Here is a 22,873-nt window from a genome sequence, read left to right as displayed (position 1 = left end):
GCATTACCCCTGTGAAGGGGGCACATCTGGGCATTACCCCTGTGAAGGGGGCACATCTGGGCAATACCCCTGTGAAGGGGCACATCTGGGCATTACCACTGTGAAGGGCGCACATCTAGGCATTACCACTATGAAGGGGGCACATCTGGACATCACCACTGTGAAGGGGCACATCCAGTACTTGCGCTATTTTTCTTTCTCTGCTCAGGTAACTAAGCAGAACAACATAAATTAATAGTGGTGGTGTGAACGGGGCCAAAGAGGGGAGTATTTTTGTGGGGGGCCATTACTGATCTGAATAACAGCAGACAATTATAGCCAAGTGATAATGTCCAGTGCAATATGGCGGATCTTCCCTGTACTTTATCACTTGGCACTTCACACTGCACCACATGCATCACACACACTGCACTATACACATCAGTGGGATGTGTGTGATTAAGGTCATGATCAGGAGAATGGAGCGGCATGAGTGAAATGTAAGGTTTATGGATGCGGTTAGATTTTATGAAGCCATAACACAGAATGTTGTTGGAGAGGGAAAGTGTAACTTAGGTCCATTATAGGGTTATTAATATAATATGAAAGGAGCCAGGATTAAATCAAACCTTGAGGCTGGGTTCAGACCTGAGCGTTTTACAGCGCGTTCCTACGCGCTGTAAAACGCTCATCAGGCAAGAACCAGTGATTCCCTATGGGAATGGTTCTCACCTGAGCGTTTTACAGCGCGTACGATCGCGCTGTAAAACGCCCGACGCCCCAAGAAGTACATGAACTTCTTTGGGGCGTCTTGTCGCGCGTTCCCGTCCATAGACTTCAGCGGGAACGCGCGACAATGGGCGTTCGCTTGTCTCTGTATGCGCGATTGCAAACGCCGGTACAATCGCGCATACAGAGCGCTCCATCGCGAACGCTCAGGTGTGAACACAGCCTAAGGCTAGGTTCACACCTGAGCGTTCTGAAAGGAGCGCTCTGTATGCGCGATTGTACCAGCGTCTGCAATCGCGCATACAGAGACAAGCGAACGCCGATTGTCGCGCGTTCCCGAAAGTCTGGCTGGGTTCACACCTGAGTGTTCTGAAAGGAGCGCTCTGTATGCGCGATTGTACCGGTGTTTGCAATCCCGCATACAGAGACAAGCGAACGCCCATTGTCGCACGTTCCCGAAAGTCTATGTACGGGAACGCGCGACAAGACGCCCCAAAGAAGCTCATGTACTTCTTGGGGCGTCGGGCGTTTTACAGTGCGATCGTACGCGCTGTAAAACACCCAGGTGAGAACCATTCCCATAGGGAAGCATTGGTTTCTCCTTGTTGAGCGTTTTACAGCGCGTAGGAACGCGCTGTAAAACGCTCAGGTGTGAACCCAGCCTTAGGCTGGGTTCACACCTGAGCGTTCTGAAAGGAGCGCTCTGTATGCGCGATTGTACCGGCTTTGCAATCGCGCATACAGAGACAAGCGAACGCCCATTGTCGCGCGTTCCCGAAAGTCTATGTAAGGGAACGCGCGACAAAACGCCCCAAAGAAGATCAATAACTTTTTTGAGCGTAGGGCGTTTTTCAGCGCGTTCAAATGCGCTGTAAAACGCTCAAGTGTGAACCAGGGCCATTGGTTTTCATGTGTTGAGCGTTTTACAGCGTGTTTCAACACGCTGTAAAACGCTCAGGTGTGAACCCAGCCAAACCATTATTGAGATGGGGCTGATCTTTTCTGGACCAGTGCTGCTATTGCTTCTCTTCCAACTATTTTGAATGGCACAAACTGTTTCTGAACAAGCTTGGATGCTGTAGTGGATGGAAGGAGACACGGTTACCTGGTAACTTGGGCGTCAAGCTGTTCTGCTTGCTTCCAGGATCTTATCTCAGCCTGGGGTGGCATAATCTTCCTTTTTCAGGTCACAGCTTGTTTTGCTGAGTACCAAACTGGGCCACGGTTGCCAGGGTCCTTGCGCATCGCGCCCGTCACTCCTTGCTGCAGCCACCCCCGGGAGCCGGCCCCTCCTCCTTCCAGCTCCCGCCGGCTTCCCCTCCTATAGGACATGTATCTCTCTAGCACCCTCCGAAAATAACTAATAACAAAGCTTCTTGCTGTGAGGAGCTTTGCTATTGGTTATTTCAAGCACAGGCAGCATCGCTACACTGCCCGTGCCATTCACAGCGCTCACTGCGCTGATGAATGTGAGGGAAAAGTCTAAGGCATATCTGTACGCCTTAGACTTTTTACAGGGAGTAAAATTGCGACCTCTGCTGCACGGGCAACATGACACAGCTTTGTGGGCCGGATGTGGCCCGCTGGCAGTAGGTTGGGCATCACTGATTATCAAATTACATTAGATAGTTAGTTAGCTCATATATATATATATATATATATATATATAATACAGATAGTTAGTGGGAGATAGTCAGTGTAGGTTAGATAGTGATATAGTGTAGCTGTAGCTGGCTCCAGTGCAGGGTGTTAGGTAGTGTGATAGGAATTACTGTTTCTCTGCTGTCCATACATACATGCTACAGACATAGTGCTGCGATGTCACAACAATACTTAGTGCAACAATCAGTAATACCTACTGCGCATCATGAGTGGCAATTTGCGCAATCGCAAACATAATGACTGGAGATCATGAATTCTTGAATTTATTGCGAATATTATGCGAAAAATGTGCGAAATATTACAAAAACGAATATTGTCTATTGCCTAATATATCACTACAAACAAGGGCAGTTTTATACAAAATAGGGACCTGGGGAACAAGCAGGATATGGTCCAAGGTAGGACCATATCTACTCAGTTTTCTCATCATTTCAGCCTACGTAATACCACCATAAAGTACCTAAATAATATACAGTATCCAAATAACAAAGGCTATTTTCACATCTGCGCTGTCCCTTTCTGCCATTGAGATCCGTCATAGGATCTCAATAGTGGGGAAAACGCTTCAGTTTTGTCTCTATTCATTGTCAATGGGGACAAAACTGAACTGAAGGGAACGGATTGCACCAGAATGCATTCTGTTCCGTTTCATTCATTCCCATGACGGACACAAAAGTGCTGCAAGCAGCGTTTTAGAGTGCGTCCTGGGATGCAGAGCAAGACAGATCCGTCATGACTCACAATGTAAGTCAAAGGAGATGGATCCGTTTTCTCTAACACAAAAGAAAACGGATCCCTTCCCCATTGACTTGCATTGGTTTTAGAGAAAGATCCGTCATGGCTAGTGATGAGCGGCTGGGGCAATATTCGAATTTGCGATATTTCGCAAATATTTTGTAGACTATTCATCATATATTTTCTCGATTGCGAAAATCGGCAATGTAATATTCATGTAATGCGCGTGCAATACAGGTGTGGGTCACTTTTGCTACATTTTCCAAGCTGCAGAACGGCACGGCAGAACATTACAATAGCTTTATATGCAGATAGAGTGGTCCAATATATTCGCGATTGCACTAATCGGCACCAATGATACAAATATTTTGGCGCAATATGTGAAACTTCACATTTTAGCAGGTCTGACTACATATTACTGATTGGTGCACTAAGTATTGTTGTGAACTTGTGACATCACAGCACTATGTCTGTAGCATGTATGTATCGACAGCAGAATTTATCACCAGGGCCGGCGTTGGGGGGGGGGGGGCAAACTGGATAATTGCTCTGGGCTCCCATCGTCTAAGGGGCCCCATGCTTCAGTGCTGCTGTTTAGCTGAATGTCCGTGGAAGCAAACAGGTGGACAGCTGAACAGCTGCACTTTACAATGCAGTGTAAGGCCCCCTTCCTGTACACAAGTCATTACCATAGTGCTGCTCTAAAAAATGACAGCTCCGGACACCAGCAACACTCTTCTACTGGAGCTGTAGGACCTGCCATGATGTCACGTGCAGGAGGTGGAGCTCAGCAGAGAAGAGGGGGGTGAAGGACCTGCGATGAACTCACTATCATGTGACCAGAACAGGAGGAGGAGCTAAGCAGTGCAGTAAAGTAATTAAGAAGAAGACCAGTGATGCATGGGAAGAAGTGAAGGATTCAATGTAAGTGCCAGGGAAGTGCTGGGAGTTGTAGTCCTCTTCTCTTATACCTACTGTTAAATAATATCAGAGTACATTACAAGATGAGGTATGAGGAGAGTACTAAAACTCCCAGCATGTCCAGCTTGTTATGTAATATCAGAGTCCATTACAAGAGGAGGCATAACAGGAGAAGACTACAACTCTGAGCATGTCCAGGCCATTATTATGTAATATCAGGGTACATTACAACACCATGGATATGCTGGGAGTTATAGTCCTCTCCTCTTATACCTCCTTTTATAATTTACTCTGATATTACATAATAACGGCTTGGACATGCTGGGAGTTGTAATCCCATCCTCTTATACAGTACGTCCCCTTGTAATGTGCTCTGATATTAAATAATAATGGCTTAGATATGCTGGGAGTTATAGTCCCCTCCTGTAGTAATGTCCTCTGCATTAGGGCTGGGACGATGGATAGGGGAGGGTAGTCATCTGCCTAGGGCACCACTTCGCTACCCATAAAGGGAGGGGCAGATAACACTGTGGTCTGCATCGCAAACAGAGGCGGGGAAAATGGGAGTAAGGTGAGTTTTTTTTATTTTTTACTAACTGTCCGCACTGCTGGGGCACCAGGAAATGGGTCAAGAAGATGATTATATATACCTGGCACTACTGTGGAGGAATAAAGGAGCATTATATGCTGACACTACGGGGGAACATTATATATACTGGCACAATGGGAGGGAGCATTATATGAAACTAGTGGGAGGCACTACAGGGGGACATTAGAGCCACTGGGAGCATTAAGCCCCTTTCACATGAGCGTGACGGATTAGGTCCGGTTGCGTTCAGTAAAACTTGCACCATTTTGCAAGCAAGTTCAGTCAGTTTTGTCTGCAACTGCGTTCAGTTGTTCAGTTTTTTCCGTGCGAGTGCAATGCGTTTTGATGCGTTTTTCACACTGATAAAAAACTGAAGGTTTACAAACAACATCTCCTAGCAACCATCAGTGAAAAACGCATCGCACCCGCACTTGCTTCCAGATGCAATGCGTTTTTCCCTGAAGCCCCATTAACTTCTGCGTGAAAAAAGCTTATTATAGAACATGCTGCGTTTTTAACGCAAAGCAGAACTGATGCGTGAAAAAAAAAACGCTCATGTACCCAGACTCCTTGAAATGAATTGGTGAGGATTCAGTGAGGGGGTTATGCGTTCATATCACGCTTTGCACCCATGCAGAAAACTCGCTCGTGTGAAAGTGGCCTTATGACTATATTATAACTACTACGGTACTGTAGGGACACCCGGCACCCCTACCGATCAGCTGTTTGAGGAGACGGCGTGCGCACATGTCCTCTCCCTTCTCTATTCCTGCTTACCCCGGTATGTCTATGGGACAGCAGCAGTAAACAGTACGCGCCATCTGCTCAAACAGCTGATCGGCGGGGGTGTCAGGTGTCGGACTGTGTTTTTAGCACATTATTACAAGATTTGGGGCCCCATTTTTTATTTTGCCCAAGACCACGTTTTTTCGAAAACCGGCCCTGCCTATCACACTAACTAACACTAATGAATATGACACAATAATGTAATGACACAGTAAAGCACAGAGCACAGCAATGACACTGCTGTCTCTCTCAGAACTCCATAAAACTGCAGAAAGTGTCTGCTGGGGAGGTTCTTATAGAGTGAGGGGTAGGCAACTTTCCTATTGGTTGCTAGGGATGTTGCTAAGCTCTGACAAAGATATTGCAGCCTTCTCATTGGCCCACAAGCAAGAAGCAGGGAGGGATCATGGGTTTAGATAAATATTTGAAAATACGAATATACCGTATAGCACTATATCCTAAATCTTTGCGAATTCTCGAAGTGCCGATATTCACGATTAATAATCACGATTCTAATATTCGCGCCCAACACTAGTCATGGCTATTTTAAAGATAATACAACCAGATCCATTCATAACGGATGCAGATGGTTGTATTATCAGTAACAGAATAGTTTTTGCTGATCCATGACAGAAAGTAGCGTAAAGAAGACTATTGTTTTGGATTGTTGTGGAGGCTTTTTTCCCAACCAGGCATAGTACATGTTAACAGGCTGGAAATTACACTCATCAATCACTGTATTCTGATGACATAAAGAAACATTGATGGTTTAAATGGGGTTATCCCATCTTAGACAATGGGGGCATATCACTAGGATATACCCCCATTGTCTGATAGGTGCGGGTCCCACCTCTGGGACCTGCACCTACAAGGAGAACGGAGCGGAGAAAGTTGAGGAAGGTGCACTGCGCATGCGCAGTCGCCCACCATTCAGTTCTATGGAGCCGCAGAAAATAGCCGAGCGTTGGCTCAACTATTTCCGTCGGCCCCATAGAAATCAATAAGAGTGGTGACCGCACGTGCGTGGTGCGCTCCTATTCACTTCAATGGGAGAGGCGGGGAGCTGCGCCTGGTGGTGGATGGACCCCAGGAAACCCGGGGTCCTCCAGCCACACATCTCCCCTTCTCCTCGTAGGTGCGGGTCCCAGAGGTGGGACCCACACCTATCAGACAATGGGGGCATATCCTAGCGATATGCCCCCATTGTCTAAGTTTGGATAACCCCTTTAAGGTTGGATTGTATGGCCATAGAAGTAATGATTCTAATTAACTATCCAAATGATGTTACAATCATTGGCTATAATGTTTTCATCTATAGTACTGAAGATGATTGTATCCATGTAAAGATAAGCACATTTGTGTAAATTTTATTTAGGTTTGATTCAACCTTCCGATTAGATTCGGACACTAATTAATTCAAAATTGCTTCAGTTGGGAACGAACATTCACATGAACACTAATTCACGATAACTGGCCAGTATAAATGTGCTGACAATCACGCCCATCTGCAACATCTGTGGGCAGATATTCTGTGGGATCCTATGCGGAATCTGTATGCCTCCATGCCCAACCGTATCTCATCTTGTATCCAGGCTAGAGAAGGCCCAACAGGGTTCTAGAACCTCCTTTTGGTTGTATAGTTTCCACTGTACTATTTAATCATTTACATATATTACATTCACACATGTAAAGTTCATTTGATTCCAACAACTCCTTGGTGTGTTATTTCTTTTGCCAATCAGTGTATGACCTAATGATCAGTATATTTCTTTTCCAGACACTGAAAGATGCAAGTGACAATGCCCGAAAAGACTTCCACCGGGAGGCAGAGTTACTAACAAACCTACAACATGAACACATTGTAAAGTTTTATGGAGTGTGTGTGGAGGGAGATCCGCTCATCATGGTGTTTGAGTACATGCTGCATGGAGACCTGAACAAATTCCTAAGGTAATATAATATATGCCAAGATGTTTCTGTTCAGTTAGCCAAAAAGAATATATGGAATACTTGAGCAGCTTGTTTTGTTCCACCTAGGATGCTTAGGCCACATGAAAAGACAACTGAATGATGGTTATCCAAGTATACTGCGGGAATCATGTATAAAAGCTGGTACCAATAAGAACAGAGGTGTTGCTCTTGAGCAGACGTACCATATTTGAAACCTATGTAGCTACACTGGGACCCTTTAAAAATGGGGCCCATTGCCATCCTAAAAGGGTTTTCTACTCTTTAGAGTGGAATATGAGGTTGGTGGGAGTCTGACATCTTGCACCCCCACTGATCAACTGTTTGTGGCAGCTGTCGGTGCCGGAAACCAAACTGTGGATGGAACCAGAAGCAGAAGGCTCCATCCATCCATGCTAGACAATTCTAGTGAATGAGAGCTGAGCTGCAGTATGCTGGCACAGCCACTACACTGTGGATGGAGCCTTTTGCTGTCTGTGCCCGCTACTGCTACAACTTATGGAACTAGACACATGGAAATGTAGGTTGGAAAATGAAATCATAGCGCTGGCAGTTTGCTGTGGGTGAGATCACTGTTTCATTTTCTGTACTAGTTTCTACATGTTATCCAATACAATAATCTAAAAAAATCAAAATGTGCACAAACAGAAAAAATACCTAAGCATGACCAGCACAAACATTAGACCTATTAAAAGGTGCCGACAGATGTTTTAGAAGCAGTTACCAAGGTTCAAGGTTGTTTTCCAAAATTAAAATGTATACTACGTATCGCATGTTCAATTTTGAAATCAATCAATGTATAACGTGGACATGTGGTCTATCTGTTTTTCTGAAATTTCGTTATTTCCTGGCAAATCCTGCCTTTGCCATTTTCCTAACAATAATATCCAACTGCCCACAGCCAAGTGCAACTTACTTACTGAAATAAGAAATGGCTTGTAACAGGATACACAGGTTCAGATAATATGGTGGAGGCCATTTTATGTGCCCTGCAGAAGTATGGATGTGAGGGTAGCGGGCAGAGCAATGACTATGGTTGTCCATCAGCCAATAGAGGTCCACCTGCATTAAAAGGTAGGTTAGTTAGCAATAAGTGCAGATAATTTCATAATCGGGCCATCTTGATTAGAGCACATGGGGAAGCAATGACAAAAAACTACTGCAGATTCCAACCGCGGCAGCCCTTAAATTCATTCTTGGCTCTTTTGTAATTGTAATGGCTGAGCAGTTTCTGCCCTACCCTTAATGAGCCGCAACATTTTTTTACTTATTCCTTTTTGCTGGAATTGAGCGGATTTCCTGAAATTTCTTTTGGGTCCAATTCAGTCAAATTGGCTGTCATTCAGTTTGGTCCAGTTTGGTTGGTCCAATTGTCTTGAGTTGTATATGATACTCTGAAGTCTCCTAGGACTGCATCCAAACTCGTTCAAGCTCTTTAACGCTAAGACTTATTTTGAGGTCTTCAAGGACTACATCCAACCTCTTTCAAGCTCTTTAACACCAATACTTTACTAATGTCAAAGTGATAGTGACATATATTAGGTAAATGGATGGTAACTGGTGGAAACAAACAGCCTATTTAATAACACATTGCACTGTCCATTTTTTTTCCAATTAAAAAATGATCCCAAAATGGTGGAAAATTGTTTCTTCTCTGTCTTCTGAACTGTAAAGCAGAGGCCTCCATTTTATGCGATTTGGGTGGGACGAATCCTAAACTATTCAGATTAGTTGGAAACCAAAATTTATGGGAAAAATTTGATTTGTTTAGAATGGATTTGCTCATTTATACTCTGTCATATCAGTAGCCTTAACTAACTGTTTTATGCTAGAGAAATAGCATTTTTTGGTGCTGTTTCAGAGACGCCAAGGAAAGGTGGAAGAAACCCTAGGTATTAGGTCGACATAAAAAAATAAATAAAATGTATGCCCCTAAATTCCTTGCTGTTGAGAACGGTGTTCATGAAATAGTGGCATCTTTCTAAAATGTTGTATTGCCTCCATGGTTGCTTCCTTTGCTTCCTTGTTACTCCTGTGCATTGTTAAATTGAGAAATATTTAAAGATCTGTCACCTATTGGAACATTTTTATTCCCATTCACCTATAACGTTTTACCTATAATTGTATTGATTGTGAAAGTTAATAGTAACTTTTGTAAGTACATTTCCAATTTGCCATATTATGTGAGTTCCTATTAGTTTCAGTTTTACAGTAAAGCCTGATCCATATGAATGCACCAATGACATCCATATGATACTACATTAAATATTTGATCTTAAGGAGAACCTGTCACATTGAACATGGTGTCTGAGCTGCAGGCAGCATGTTATAGAGCAGGAGGAGCTGAGCAGATTGATATGTAGATTTATAGGAAAAGATTCAGAAATCTTGTATTTTATACATTTATATCCCTACTCATTTTGGCTTTGAAGTCCAGGAGGCGATCCAATCAGTGATTGACAGCTATCTGTGTATACACAGTCATAGAGGGCAGGCTGTCAGTCACTGATGGGACCGTCTCCTTGTCTTCAGTCACTGACTGACAGCTATCTCTGTATACACAGTCATAGAGGGCAGCCTGTCAATCACTGATAGGACCGTCTCCTTGTCTTCAGTCAGTGACTGACAGCTATCTCTATATATACAGTCATAGAGGGAAGGCTGTCAGTCACTGATAGGACCGTCTCCTTGTCTTCAGTCAGTGAATGACAGCCATCTTTGTATACACAGTCATAGAGGGCAGCCTGTCAATCACTGATAGGACCGTCTCCTTGTCTTCAGTCAGTGACTGACAGCCATCTCTGTATACACAGTCATAGAGGGAAGGCTGTCATCACTGATAGGACCGTCTCCTTGTCTTCAGTCAGTGACTGACAGCTATCTCTGTATACACAGTCATAGAGGACAGCCTGTCAGTCACTGATAGGACCATCTCCTTGTCTTCAGTCAGTGACTGACAGCTATCTCTGTATACACAGTCATAGAGGGCAGACTGTCAGTCACTGATAGGACCATCTCCTTGTCTTCAGTCAGTGACTGACAGCTATCTCTGTATACACAGTCAAAGAGGGCAGACTGTCAGTCACTGATAGGACCGTCTCCTTGTCTTCAGTCAGTGACTGACAGCTATCTCTGTATACACAGTCATAGAGGGCAGGCTGTCAGTAGTCACTGATAGGACCGTCCCCTTGTCTTCAGTCAGTGACTGACAGCTATCTGTGTATACACAGTAATAGAGGGCAGGCTGTCAGTCACTGATAGGACCATCTCCTTGTCTTCAGTCAGTGACTGACAGCTATCTCTGTATACACAGTCATAGAGGGAAGGCTGTCAGTCACGGATAGGACCGTCTCCTTGTCTTCAGTCAGTGACTGACAGCTATCTCTGTATACACAGTCAGAGGGCAGCCTGTCAATCACTGATAGGACCGTCTCCTTGTCTTCAGTCAGTGACTGACAGCTATCTCTGTATACACAGTCATAGAGGGCAGGCTGTCAGTCACTGATAGGACCATCTCCTTGTCTTCAGTCAGTGACTGACAGCTATCTCTGTATACACAGTCATAGAAGGAAGGCTGTCAGTAGTCACTGATAGGACCGTCCCCTTGTCTTCAGTCAGTGACTGACAGCTATCTGTGTATACACAGTCATAGAGGGCAGACTGTCATCACTGATAGGACCATCTCCTTGTCTTCAGTCAGTGACTGACAGCTATCTCTGTATACACAGTCATAGAGGGAAGGCTGTCAATCACTGATAGGACCGTCTCCTTGTCTTCAGTCAGTGATTGACAGCCATCTCTGTATACACAGTCATAGAGGACAGGCTGTCAGTCACTGATAGGACCGTCTCCTTGTCTTCAGTCAGTTACTGACAGCTATCTCTGTATACACAGTCATAGAGGGAAGGCTGTCAGTAACTGATAGGACCGACTCCTTGTCTTCAGTCAGTTACTGACAGCTATCTCTGTATACACAGTCATAGAGGGAAGGCTGTCAGTCACTGATAGGACCGTCTCCTTGTCTTCAGTCAGTGACTGACAGCTATCTCTGTATACACAGTCATAGAGGACAGGCTGTCATCACTGATAGAACCGTCTCCTTGTTTTCAGTCAGTGACTGACAGCCATCTCTGTATACACAGTCATAGAGGGCAGTCTGTCAGTCACTGATAGGACCGTCTCCTTGTCTTCAGTCAGTGACTGGCAGCTATCTCTGTATACACAGTCATAGAGGGCAGACTGTCAGTCACTGATAGGACCGTCTCCTTGTCTTCAGTCAGTGACTGACAGCTATCTCTGTATACACAGTCATAGAGGGCAGCCTGTCAGTCACTGATACGACCGTCTCCTTGTCTTCAGTCAGTGACTGACAGCCATCTCTGTATATACAGTCATAGAGGGCAGACTGTCAGTCACTGATAGGACCGTCTCCTTGTCTTTAGTGAGTGACTGACAGCTATCTCTGTATACACAGTCATAGAGGGAAGGCTGTCAGTCACTGATAGGACTGTCTCCTTGTCTTCAGTCAGTGACTGACAGCTATCTCTGTATACACAGTCATAGAGGGCAGCCTGTCAGTCACTGATAGGACCGTCTCCTTGTCTTCAGTCAGTGACTGACAGCCATCTCTGTATGTACAGTCATAGAGGACAGGCTGTCATCACTGATAGGACCGTCTCCTTGTCTTTAGTGAGTGACTGACAGCCATCTCTGTATACACAGTCATAGAGGACAGGCTGTCATCACTGATAGGACTGTCTCCTTGTCTTCAGTCAATGACTGACAGCTATCTCTGTATACACAGTCATAGAGGGAAGGCTGTCAGTCACTGATAGGACCGTCTCCTTGTCTTCAGTCAGTGACTGACAGCCATCTCTGTATGTACAGTCATAGAGGACAGGCTGTCATCACTGATAGGACCGTCTCCTTGTCTTTAGTGAGTGACTGACAGCTATCTCTGTATACACAGTCATAGAGGGAAGGCTGTCAGTCACTGATAGGACCGTCTCCTTGTCTTCAGTCAGTGACTGACAGCTATCTCTGTATACACAGTCATAGAGGGCAGGCTGTCAGTAGTCACTGATAGGACCGTCTCCTTGTCTTCAGTCAATGACTGACAGCTATCTCTGTATACACAGTCATAGAGGGCAGGCTGTCAGTCACTGATAGGACCGTCTCCTTGTCTTCAGTCAGTGACTGACAGCTATCTCTGTATACACAGTCATAGAGGGCAGGCTGTCATCACTGATAGGACCGTCTCCTTGTCTTCAGTCAGTGACTGACAGCTATCTCTGTATACACAGTCATAGAGGGCAGCCTGTCAGTCACTGATAGGACCGTCTCCTTGTCTTCAGTCAGTGACTGACAGCTATCTCTGTATACACAGTCATAGAGGGCAGCCTGTCAGTCACTGATAGGACCATCTCCTTGTCTTCAGTCAGTGACTGACAGCCATCTCTGTATATACAGTCATAGAGGGCAGACTGTCAGTCACTGATAGGACCGTCTCCTTGTCTTTAGTCAGTGACTGACAGCTATCTCTGTATACACAGTCATAGAGGGAAGGCTGTCAGTCACTGATAGGACCGTCTCCTTGTCTTCAGTCAGTGACTGACAGCTATCTCTGTATACACAGTCATAGAGGGCAGCCTGTCAATCACTGATAGGACCGTCTCCTTGTCTTCAGTCAGTGACTGACAGCTATCTCTGTATACACAGTCATAGAGGGCAGCCTGTCAGTCACTGATAGGACCTCCTCCTTTTCTTCAGTTAGTGACTGACAGCTATCTCTGTATACACAGTCATAGAGGGCAGCCTGTCAATCACTGATAGGACCTCCTCCTTTTCTTCAGTCAGTGACTGACAGCTATCTCTGTATACACAGTCATAGAGGACAGCCTGTCATCACTGATAGGACCGTCTCCTTGTCTTCAGTCAGTGACTGACAGCTATCTCTGTATACACAGTCATAGAGGGCAGACTGTCAATCACTGATAGGACCGTCTCCTTGTCTTCAATCAGTGACTGACAGCCATCTCTGTATACACAGTCATAGAGGGCAGCCTGTCAATCACTGATAGGACCGTCTCCTTGTCTTCAGTCAGTGACTGACAGCTATCTCTGTATATACAGTCATAGAGGACAGCCTGTCAATCACTGATAGGACCGCCTCCTTGTCTTCAGTCAGTGACTGACAGCTATCTCTGTATACACAGTCATAGAGGACAGCCTGTCAGTCACTGATAGGACCGTCTCCTTGTCTTCAGTCAGTGATTGACAGCTATCTCTGTATACATAGTCATAGAGGGAAGGCTGTCAGTCACTGATAGGACCGTCTCCTTGTCTTCAGTCAGTGACTGACAGCCATCTCTGTATACACAGTCATAGAGGGCAGGCTGTCTGTCACTGATAGGACCGTCTCCTTGTCTTCAGTCAGTGACTGACAGCTATCTCTGTATATACAGTCATAGAGGACAGCCTGTCAATCACTGATAGGACCGCCTCCTTGTCTTCAGTCAGTGACTGACAGCTATCTCTGTATACACAGTCATAGAGGACAGCCTGTCAGTCACTGATAGGACCGTCTCCTTGTCTTCAGTCAGTGACTGACAGCTATCTCTGTATACATAGTCATAGAGGGAAGGCTGTCAGTCACTGATAGGACCGTCTCCTTGTCTTCAGTCAGTGACTGACAGCTATCTCTGTATACACATTCATAGAGGACAGACTGTCAATCACTGATAGGACCGTCTCCTTGTCTTCAGTCAGTTACTGACAGCTATCTCTGTATACACAGTCATAGAGGGCAGCCTGTCAATCACTGATAGGACCGTCTCCTTGTCTTCAGTCAGTGACTGACAGCTATCTCTGTATACACAGTCATAGAGGACAGCCTGTCAATCACTGATAGGACCGTCTCCTTGTCTTCAGTCAGTGACTGACAGCTATCTCTGTATACACAGTCATAGAGGGCAGGCTGTCAGTCACTGATAGGACCGTCTCCTTGTCTTCAGTCAGTGACTGACAGCCATCTCTGTATACACAGTCATAGAGGGCAGGCTGTCAGTCACTGATAGGACCGTCTCCTTGTCTTCAGTCAGTGACTGACAGCTATCTCTGTATACACAGTCACAGAGGACAGCCTGTCAATCACTGATAGGACCGCCTCCTTGTCTTCAGTCAGTGACTGACAGCTATCTCTGTATACACAGTCATAGAGGGCAGGCTGTCAGTCACTGATAGGACCGTCTCCTTGTCTTCAGTCAGTGACTGACAGCTATCTCTGTATACACAGTCATAGAGGGCAGCCTCAATCACTGATAGGACCGTCTCCTTGTCTTCAGTCAGTTACTGACAGCTATCTCTGTATACACAGTCATAGAGGACAGCCTGTCAATCACTGATAGGACCGTCTCCTTGTCTTCAGTCAGTGACTGACAGCTATCTCTGTATACACAGTCATAGAGGACAGACTGTCAATCACTGATAGGACCGTCTCCTTGTCTTCAGTCAGTTACTGACAGCTATCTCTGTATACACAGTCATAGAGGACAGCCTGTCAATCACTGATAGGACCGTCTCCTTGTCTTCAGTCAGTGACTGACAGCTATCTCTGTATACACAGTCATAGAGGACAGCCTGTCAATCACTGATAGGACCGTCTCCTTGTCTTCAGTCAGTGACTGACAGCTATCTCTGTATACACAGTCATAGAGGACAGCCTGTCAATCACTAATAGGACCTCCTTCTGGACCTCAAAGCCCAGAATGAGCAGGGATTTAAATGAGTAAATTACAAGTTTTGCTGAATGATTTACTATAAAACTATTTATCAATGTGCTCAGCTTCTCCTGCCTTAAAAATGCTTTTCATGGTCACAGAGTCCCTTTAAAAAAAGTTTTATGGCTAGTATTATCTCAGTATTTGTTATAAATGCTCTTGAAATATATTTGTCTAGCACAGATATGTGGTTAGGCAAGGTTTAGCTTAAAATATCTGCACTTTGCTAAATTAAATTACACGCTATTGGTATACAAACTGCATACCAGTAGCTCATCATCAGCGCTGTATCCATTCTGTATGAAGACAAAATTATCCTGAATACTGCCTGATATAAACCATGTAGTCATAGAAGAACAGCAGGCATAGCATCTAGGGGCCCAGAATAGGATGTAATGCTGTTAGACACTGCTAAAAATAACCAGTGTCACACATAGCTTTCTAAACAGCCTTCACTGTTACTTATTCTAACATACTACTTTTCATTTTATTAAAAATAGAATTTAATTTACCATAAACTGCACTCATTGCATAGATTTCACTGTATAGCCATCGATATCAGATTCATTCAGGTCTTTTCATATATATTACTTTTGGGGAATGTCCACACGGGTTGGCAAGCTTAGATTGTGAAGCCCACTGAGGACAGCAAGCAGTAATAATGTATGTACTGTAAAACGCTGCAGAATATGTTAGCGCAAGTGAGTAAAGTAAATAAGTATGTAAAGTAAGTAAATTCGGGGAGGAAAAACCCACAGAAGAACACAATAGCAGCAGTAGTGGGTGAGAGTTAAAGGGGTTCTCCGGGAATTAACAAAATTAAAAAACTTAAATATTACTTTGTTATAAATATATTCCCAAATACCTTTCATTAGTTTTGTCTAGGAAGCAATCATCAGGAGAAATAAAATGTCCGCCATCCTATTAGTGCACACAAAACCTGTCCTAATCACACAGGCCACAATCAACAACCTGATCAACTCTATGCGATGGAGATGTGTTGCACTGAGTGAGGCAAATGGTGGCCACACCAGGAACTGACTGGTTTTCTGCCCCCTCCCAGTAAGGCAAAACGGTGCACATTTCAGAGTGGTTTTTTATTGTGGGCAGTCTAAGGCACACCTGTGCAATATTCATGCTGTCTAATCAGCACCTTGATATGCCACACCTGTGAGGTGGGATGGATTATCTCGGCAAAGGAGAAGTGCTCACTAACACAGATTTAGACAGATTTGTGAACAATATTTGAGAGTAATGGGTCTTTTGTGTATGTAGAAAATGTTTCAGATCTTTGAGTTCAGCTCATGCAAAATGGGAGAAAAACCGAAAGTGTTGCGTTTATATTTTTGGTCAGTCTATCTATCTATCTATCTATCCCCTGTGTGTCTGCAGTTGAGCCCTGATACAAGGTATAGTTGTCCTTCCCAGAATGAAGATAAGGCAGGAATGCATTAGCAAAAAAGAGCTTTTGCCAGGCCTAGAGAAGCCCTTTACCCCCTTTGCTTTCTTTCTTTGTGTCATGATACCAGATTCTGATGGCAAAGATACGGAATCCAGAGAGAAGCATACCATGCAAGGTCACCATTAGCATTCCTGTTGCAAGGGCTGAACTACACACTTAACATGTCTGGATATGAAGCAAAATGTTTTATTGATACCAGTGAAACCATACATTAGAAGGCTTATTTCTTTTTTTTTTAACACTGTACTGTATACAGGTTTACTTCTAAAATCTAACACTCAGCCCAAATCATTCAATTTATACATGTAAACTGAATCTTCTCACCCATCATGCCCTTCGGCTAAAAAATGCCTCTGCAAGAATAATTTTAAAAAAATGAAGAAAAAGAAATTTTCAATTTCTGTAAACAAGGTGAAAAGAATAAGCCAAACATAGATCTGATGCTTTCTTTTCACTGTCTGTTAATTGCTGAATGCAGATAACTGCTGCTGAAAATAACTTGCAGGCAGACAAACTGCTGACCTCTAGCGCCCCTAGAGGTTGTCTTAGGGAAATGTATTCGGGACCTGAATGAATTTTAACAGCAGCATTTCCTGCAGCATAGCTTCATGTTTCAGACACCAGACCACATGTTGAAGGTCAGACAGTGTATGAGCAAAGAGTTCACTGTAGGGAGAATGATTCGGGGGAGTATAGGAAGCACAGTTGAAATTATTGTGGCTTTTACATCTGCACTCTGTGGGAGATCTTGATTTTATGTCCAAAGGAAGGATGCTGCGATAAGAAATGGAGACTGAATAAACTAAAAAGGATGTTATTTTTTATATGAATATTCAATAGTAAGCAGTTGACCCAAACCACGTTTTGGGTCGTATGCCAAGATAATTATTTCTATGCCCCTGGATTTGTAATCCCACAATTGGGACTTTGATCTGGAATTTTACCTTCTTTTTTATATGAGATCTGGTTTGCACCATCCACATGAAGACTACCCAACCTATTGTCTATGTCCATTGCCCTCAATGACCTTGCATTTTCTCTTAAAATCTTAAGCACTTGGAGGGAGATTTATGAAGATACGGTACTACACCGGGCATAGAAAAGTCACCAAGTCCCGGTTTGTGACAAAATTAGCAATTTTCAACACCTGAAATCTACTCCGTCTTCTGCTGGAGTAGACCTCAGCTCTGGAGCATGGGCAGCCTGGTGTGCCCTGGTGTGCTTATGTCATGGCAGAGCAGGACAGATTAAGGCTGGTGTACACAATGCCGATCTTAAAGAATCCAAGTCTCAGGGTCTAGTTTCCTGAATCTTGTGGATCCATCTGCTTTATTTAACATAGTAGATTATCTTCTATTTCTGCCCACACTTTGCAACAGATTCTAAATGGGGGTAGAAAGCCATTTTTAAGTAACCTATAGATGAGAGTTCACATTGATCTGCTCTTGATGTACATACTATATAACAGCGGCCCATGCTACTTGGATGGGGCCCAGGAGAATGCAAGCTATCACATTCTAGCCTTATCTGATCTGTCTATATATACAGTAGGTGCAGGCCCCATTTTTTTCTACGAGAGTTCCTCTGCCTTTCGTAGGCCACTGTGGTTGCCCCCACAGCAGTTTTCTTGGCATACAAAATGTTAAAAGGCGGGCATTGGAAGAATCTGTGATCTCTATTACTGCAGTGTTGCGGCTATAGAGGTTGGCCTGCTTCTGATCAGGTGGGCATAGTCTCAGTACCCAATGTATGCTCTCCATAATTAGTGATGAGCGGCATAGACAATATTCAAATTTGCAATATTTTGTGCATTTTTGGCCGAATATTCGTCATAAATATGCGAATTTGTGATCTCAAGTCATTGTTTACTTGATTGCGAAAATCGGCAATGTAATATTTTTGCAATAAATTTGCGATTAGAATATTCAACACTATCCACGAATACTAATATATTGCACTATGTTCTGAATATTTCTGAATAATTCTCGAAGTGGTGATATTCATGATTAAAATTCCCAATTCGAATATTCGCGCTCAACACTATCCATGATGCAGCTACTGCCTGCCACTCAAGACAAGTAGAGCTTTCCTTTGTCAGCAAGCAGTTCATTTGTAAGCGTTTAAGGGCAGGGTCATTGCTTTTATTTCCACTGTTTGTCATTTTAAATGCATGCTGCCTACTTTGATTGCAAATCACAGCACAATCTGTTAGCACTTTATTCACAAAGGTGGTTATTAATTTTGACTTGAATGAAGCCATGTACATGTATATCAGGTCAGGCCAGTTATACACATAAACCATTATTTAGGAGAAAATGTGCTGGTATTAGATATACACAATAGTAAATTTATAGAAGATACTTTTTTTTTGCCAAATGTGTGTCTTTTTGGGGCCAACAAAAATTGATATTTGGTTGTGATTTGATTTAAAGTTGTATCCATTATGAATTATTACACATTACGGCTAGGCTAGCTACCATTAATCTTATAGTTGTCACATCTCTACTTTATGACCTGTTTAGCTTTGACTATGTGATATGATTTATGTTTGATGCACCTAACTATCTGTTTTCTGTATCTTGGAGACAGTGTTTATTTAAGACAGTGAGAAATAATTTTCATCGTATTCACATGAAAGATATTACTACAGAATAAATATTGTAAAAAGACGAATGTAGCAGAGCTGATTATTTTTGGGCAACAAGGTCATAGATACACAAATCAAATTGGTTATGAATTTCCCCAAAATATTCCAATGTAAGCAAATCTGAAACTTTTTTGATTCACCCCACACAAATTGCTCAAAAGGGTGGTCACCATTTTACAGATCAAAAGAAAGAGAAGGCCTCTGCCACCAAAAAGGGATAATTTCTTAATAAAAATAAATAAATCAGTGCAGTCTGTTTTTCAACAGGCTGTATATAGCCATATATGTCGCTTTGACATTATTAATACTGTCTTGGCGCTAAAGAGCTTTAAAGGTGTTGGATACAGTCCTAGGAGTCCCAGAGTGTCATACACAACCTCTTCAGGGCAATTGTGGCACTTTCAATTAAGGTTGAATTTATTCAGACTGAATAGAATCTGACGGACAATTCGACCAAGTTGACTGAAATGAATTTTGCTCATCTCTATAAGATAAAATTCTGGCTGCACATAGCTATCACTAGGAGGCATTAAACAAGTTTGAATTCAGTAAAAAAAAAACAGTATGCACTAACCCCTAAACACCTCCTAGTGGTGTCTGTCAGCAGCCAGAAAATGAGTGCTCTGACTGCTGTAAAGATATGCTGTAATAAGAAAAGAATCAGCAAATATTATACCTCCAGTGCATTTAAAGGGCATATGACATCAGTAAATGACCTATTGTTCAAATCATATTTTTATGAATTTTTAGTGATTTTTTTAAAAATGTTTCTTTTCATTATCTTTATCTAAAAAGTACCTACAATCATGCAGAAAATAAGTAAAGAAATCACCAAAAATTCTTAAAGATGTATGTTTGTTCCCATTTTCCCAGGTCCTACCTACTCCTGTCAGCAGTTCAGCATGGTAAAAACTGCTGACAGATTCACTTTAAGTTAGCATTCCTGAAATATTTAATATTTAGAATTATCTTCCTATATGCGGTGTTGCAAAGCTATACAAGGGTCTAGACACGTGTTGTATTTTTTATGAACTCATTGTTTCTCTACTTTCAGGTCCCATGGACCAGATGCTGTTCTTATGGCAGAAGGAAACCGTCTTGCAGAGCTCACTCAATCCCAGATGCTTTATATAGCTCAGCAGATTGCAGCAGGTATGGTTTACCTGGCCTCTCAGCACTTTGTCCACCGAGATCTGGCCACAAGGAACTGTTTGGTGGGAGAAAACCTCTTAGTGAAGATCGGAGATTTTGGAATGTCTCGAGATGTCTATAGCACTGATTACTACAGGGTAAGATGATTGTCACAGTCATTTTAATAATAATGGGATTAAGCAACATCTTTCATGTCCACATTAATTGCTTCATGGGGATGATTGTAATGAGATGCATGCATGGAAAGGGAACACGGATGAGATCATAACATACTTTGAGAACTGGCAGCATTTGAAAAACAGCATTACATCATTTGTGATAGTCTTACATTTACATAACAATAGCGCTAACATAAAAGCTATTACAAAGACATTATTTCAAGGCACTATCAAACTGGTGTAAAGTAGAATTGGCTTAGTTGCCCATAACAGCCAATCAGATTCCATCTTTCATTTTGAACAGCTCCTCTGGAAAATGAAAGGAGGAATCTGATTGGTTGCTATTGGCAACTAAGCCAGTTCTACTTTAAACCAGTTTGATAAATGACCCTCGATATTACTAAAAGGTGAGATGTACAACACATATAGAGAAATAATTATGGCTATAACTTAGTCTTTAATACATGGATATGTGCTGAATTACATCTGTAATACAGCGCCCGTAGAAGTCTGTCAGCTCATACTATACCTTTGTGCACCTCAGAGTAAAAAAAAAACTGGTGACATGTTTGATTGGATGCTGTACTATGTAGTTATTTCCCCCTAATAGCATTGCTTCTAGGGAGGAGAACCATACATCTGCATTTTCTGTTCCATTATAGGAAAACTGAAAATAGCAGAGGGCTGAGTTCTTTACATGACGGACACCAATGGCACCCAACGGAGTCTACTGACATATAATGTCATCCGTCGAGCCCCATCTTGCGCTGTTACAAATATGACAGGATCTGCAATGAAGGCTCCAAACTGAGCCTCCACAGAAGTTAGCTTTAGTATTTTTCAATCGGCCCTACAACACAAAGCTGCAATACATGTACTGTACATAAGCAGTTAGTGGAAACCACTGCACCCTGAAAGCTGTAGCCCTTTCTTACTGGGCCATCCTTAGGCTTGGGCCTAATGGAAAACCTGTCGCTCAGTGTTTTATGACACTAGGACCGATCACATCCAAGCTGCACACAGTGTAACTCCCTGAGGCTTGAACTGGAACTTGTTCACACATGTGTCCTGTACCAACCATGGGTTTAATTCAGTGAATTTGAGTCGTTTAACCCATGGTCAGTCCAGGACACACACAGACTCTGGAATATGGACTTGTGAATTCAGTCTAACACTGTGGGAGAGATTTATCAAAACTGGTGAAAAAGGAAAACTGGCTTAATTGCCCATAGCAACCAATCAGATTCCACTTTTCATTTCACAGAGCTCCCTTGGAAAATGATAGGTGGAATCTGATTGGTTGCTATGGGCAGCTAAGCCAGTTTTCCTTTCCACCAGCTTTGATAAATCTTCCCCTGTGTGTTTTCTCAGAAATCATCATCAAAATACACTATTAGCGTTGACTGTCATCCTTACAATATTACTGTATGAGCATCCGGTTTAATACAGGTGCTCCTTAAAGGGAACCTGTCACCAGGATTTTGTGTATAGAGCTGAGGCCATGGGTTCCTAGATGGCCGCTAGCACATCCGCAATATCCAGTCCCCATAGCTCTGTGTGCTTTGATTGAGTTAAAAAAATTATTTGATACATATGCAAATTAACCTGAGATGAGTCCTGTCCCTGACTCATCTCACATACAGGACTCATCTCAGGTTAATTTGCATATGTATAAAATCGTTTTTTTTACACAATAAAAGCACACAGAGCTATGGGGACTGGGTATTGCGGATGTGCTAGCGGCCATCTAGCAACCCATGTTCTCAGCTCTATACACAAAATCCCAGTGACAGGTTCCCTTTAAATACATGATTTTAAGGAAATGATAATAAAAGAAGAAATTCACTGCAGTTTTATGTTTAGTCTGCAGGAATAAGATAAGGATATATCATAATATACTGTACATACAGATCATCATTCGTATGCATTAATAACATGTTCTGTACTGATAAGCACTAATTAGTTAAAATCTTGTAGCTAGAGATGAGAGAATTTCCCCAAAATTTTATTTGGCCGTTTCGCCGAATTTTGGGAAAAAATTAGTTTCGATCCGAACTTATTTTTGGCGAACCGCGTTAAGAAAGGACTATTTCATGGCTGCAGAGAGCCTTTATAGTGGTGTTGAAAACTGTGCCTTGCAGAAACACGCATAGGGAGTCTGCTGTGGTAGTGAAACAATACTGTGAGTCCGTATGACATGCAGATGACAGGCGTCGCTCTTAGAATCACTGCACACCTCACTTATTTGGGCAGTTACGGGGCTCTTCTGTGTTTTGTACCCACTACTGCTTTTGGCTACCAAATCAT

The 22,873-nt window shown here is 43.0% G+C and overlaps 1 protein-coding gene across 1 annotated transcript in view; it reads left to right on the top strand.

Moving 5' to 3' along the window:
* Positions 1 to 22,873, top strand: part of NTRK2 (neurotrophic receptor tyrosine kinase 2) — a 270,802-nt gene that overhangs the window by 214,182 nt on the left and 33,747 nt on the right. The window contains exons 15-16 of the mRNA XM_044273679.1: positions 7,179 to 7,351; positions 20,311 to 20,545. Coding sequence (XP_044129614.1) covers positions 7,179 to 7,351; positions 20,311 to 20,545 — 408 coding nt within the window. The remainder of the gene's footprint in view (positions 1 to 7,178; positions 7,352 to 20,310; positions 20,546 to 22,873) is intronic.

This window comes from Bufo gargarizans, chromosome 1 (genome assembly GCF_014858855.1).
Source record: "Bufo gargarizans isolate SCDJY-AF-19 chromosome 1, ASM1485885v1, whole genome shotgun sequence".
Lineage (NCBI taxonomy): Eukaryota > Metazoa > Chordata > Amphibia > Anura > Bufonidae > Bufo > Bufo gargarizans.
Note: the sequence above shows the minus strand (reverse complement) of the source record. Positions and strands in the feature narration are given on the sequence as shown.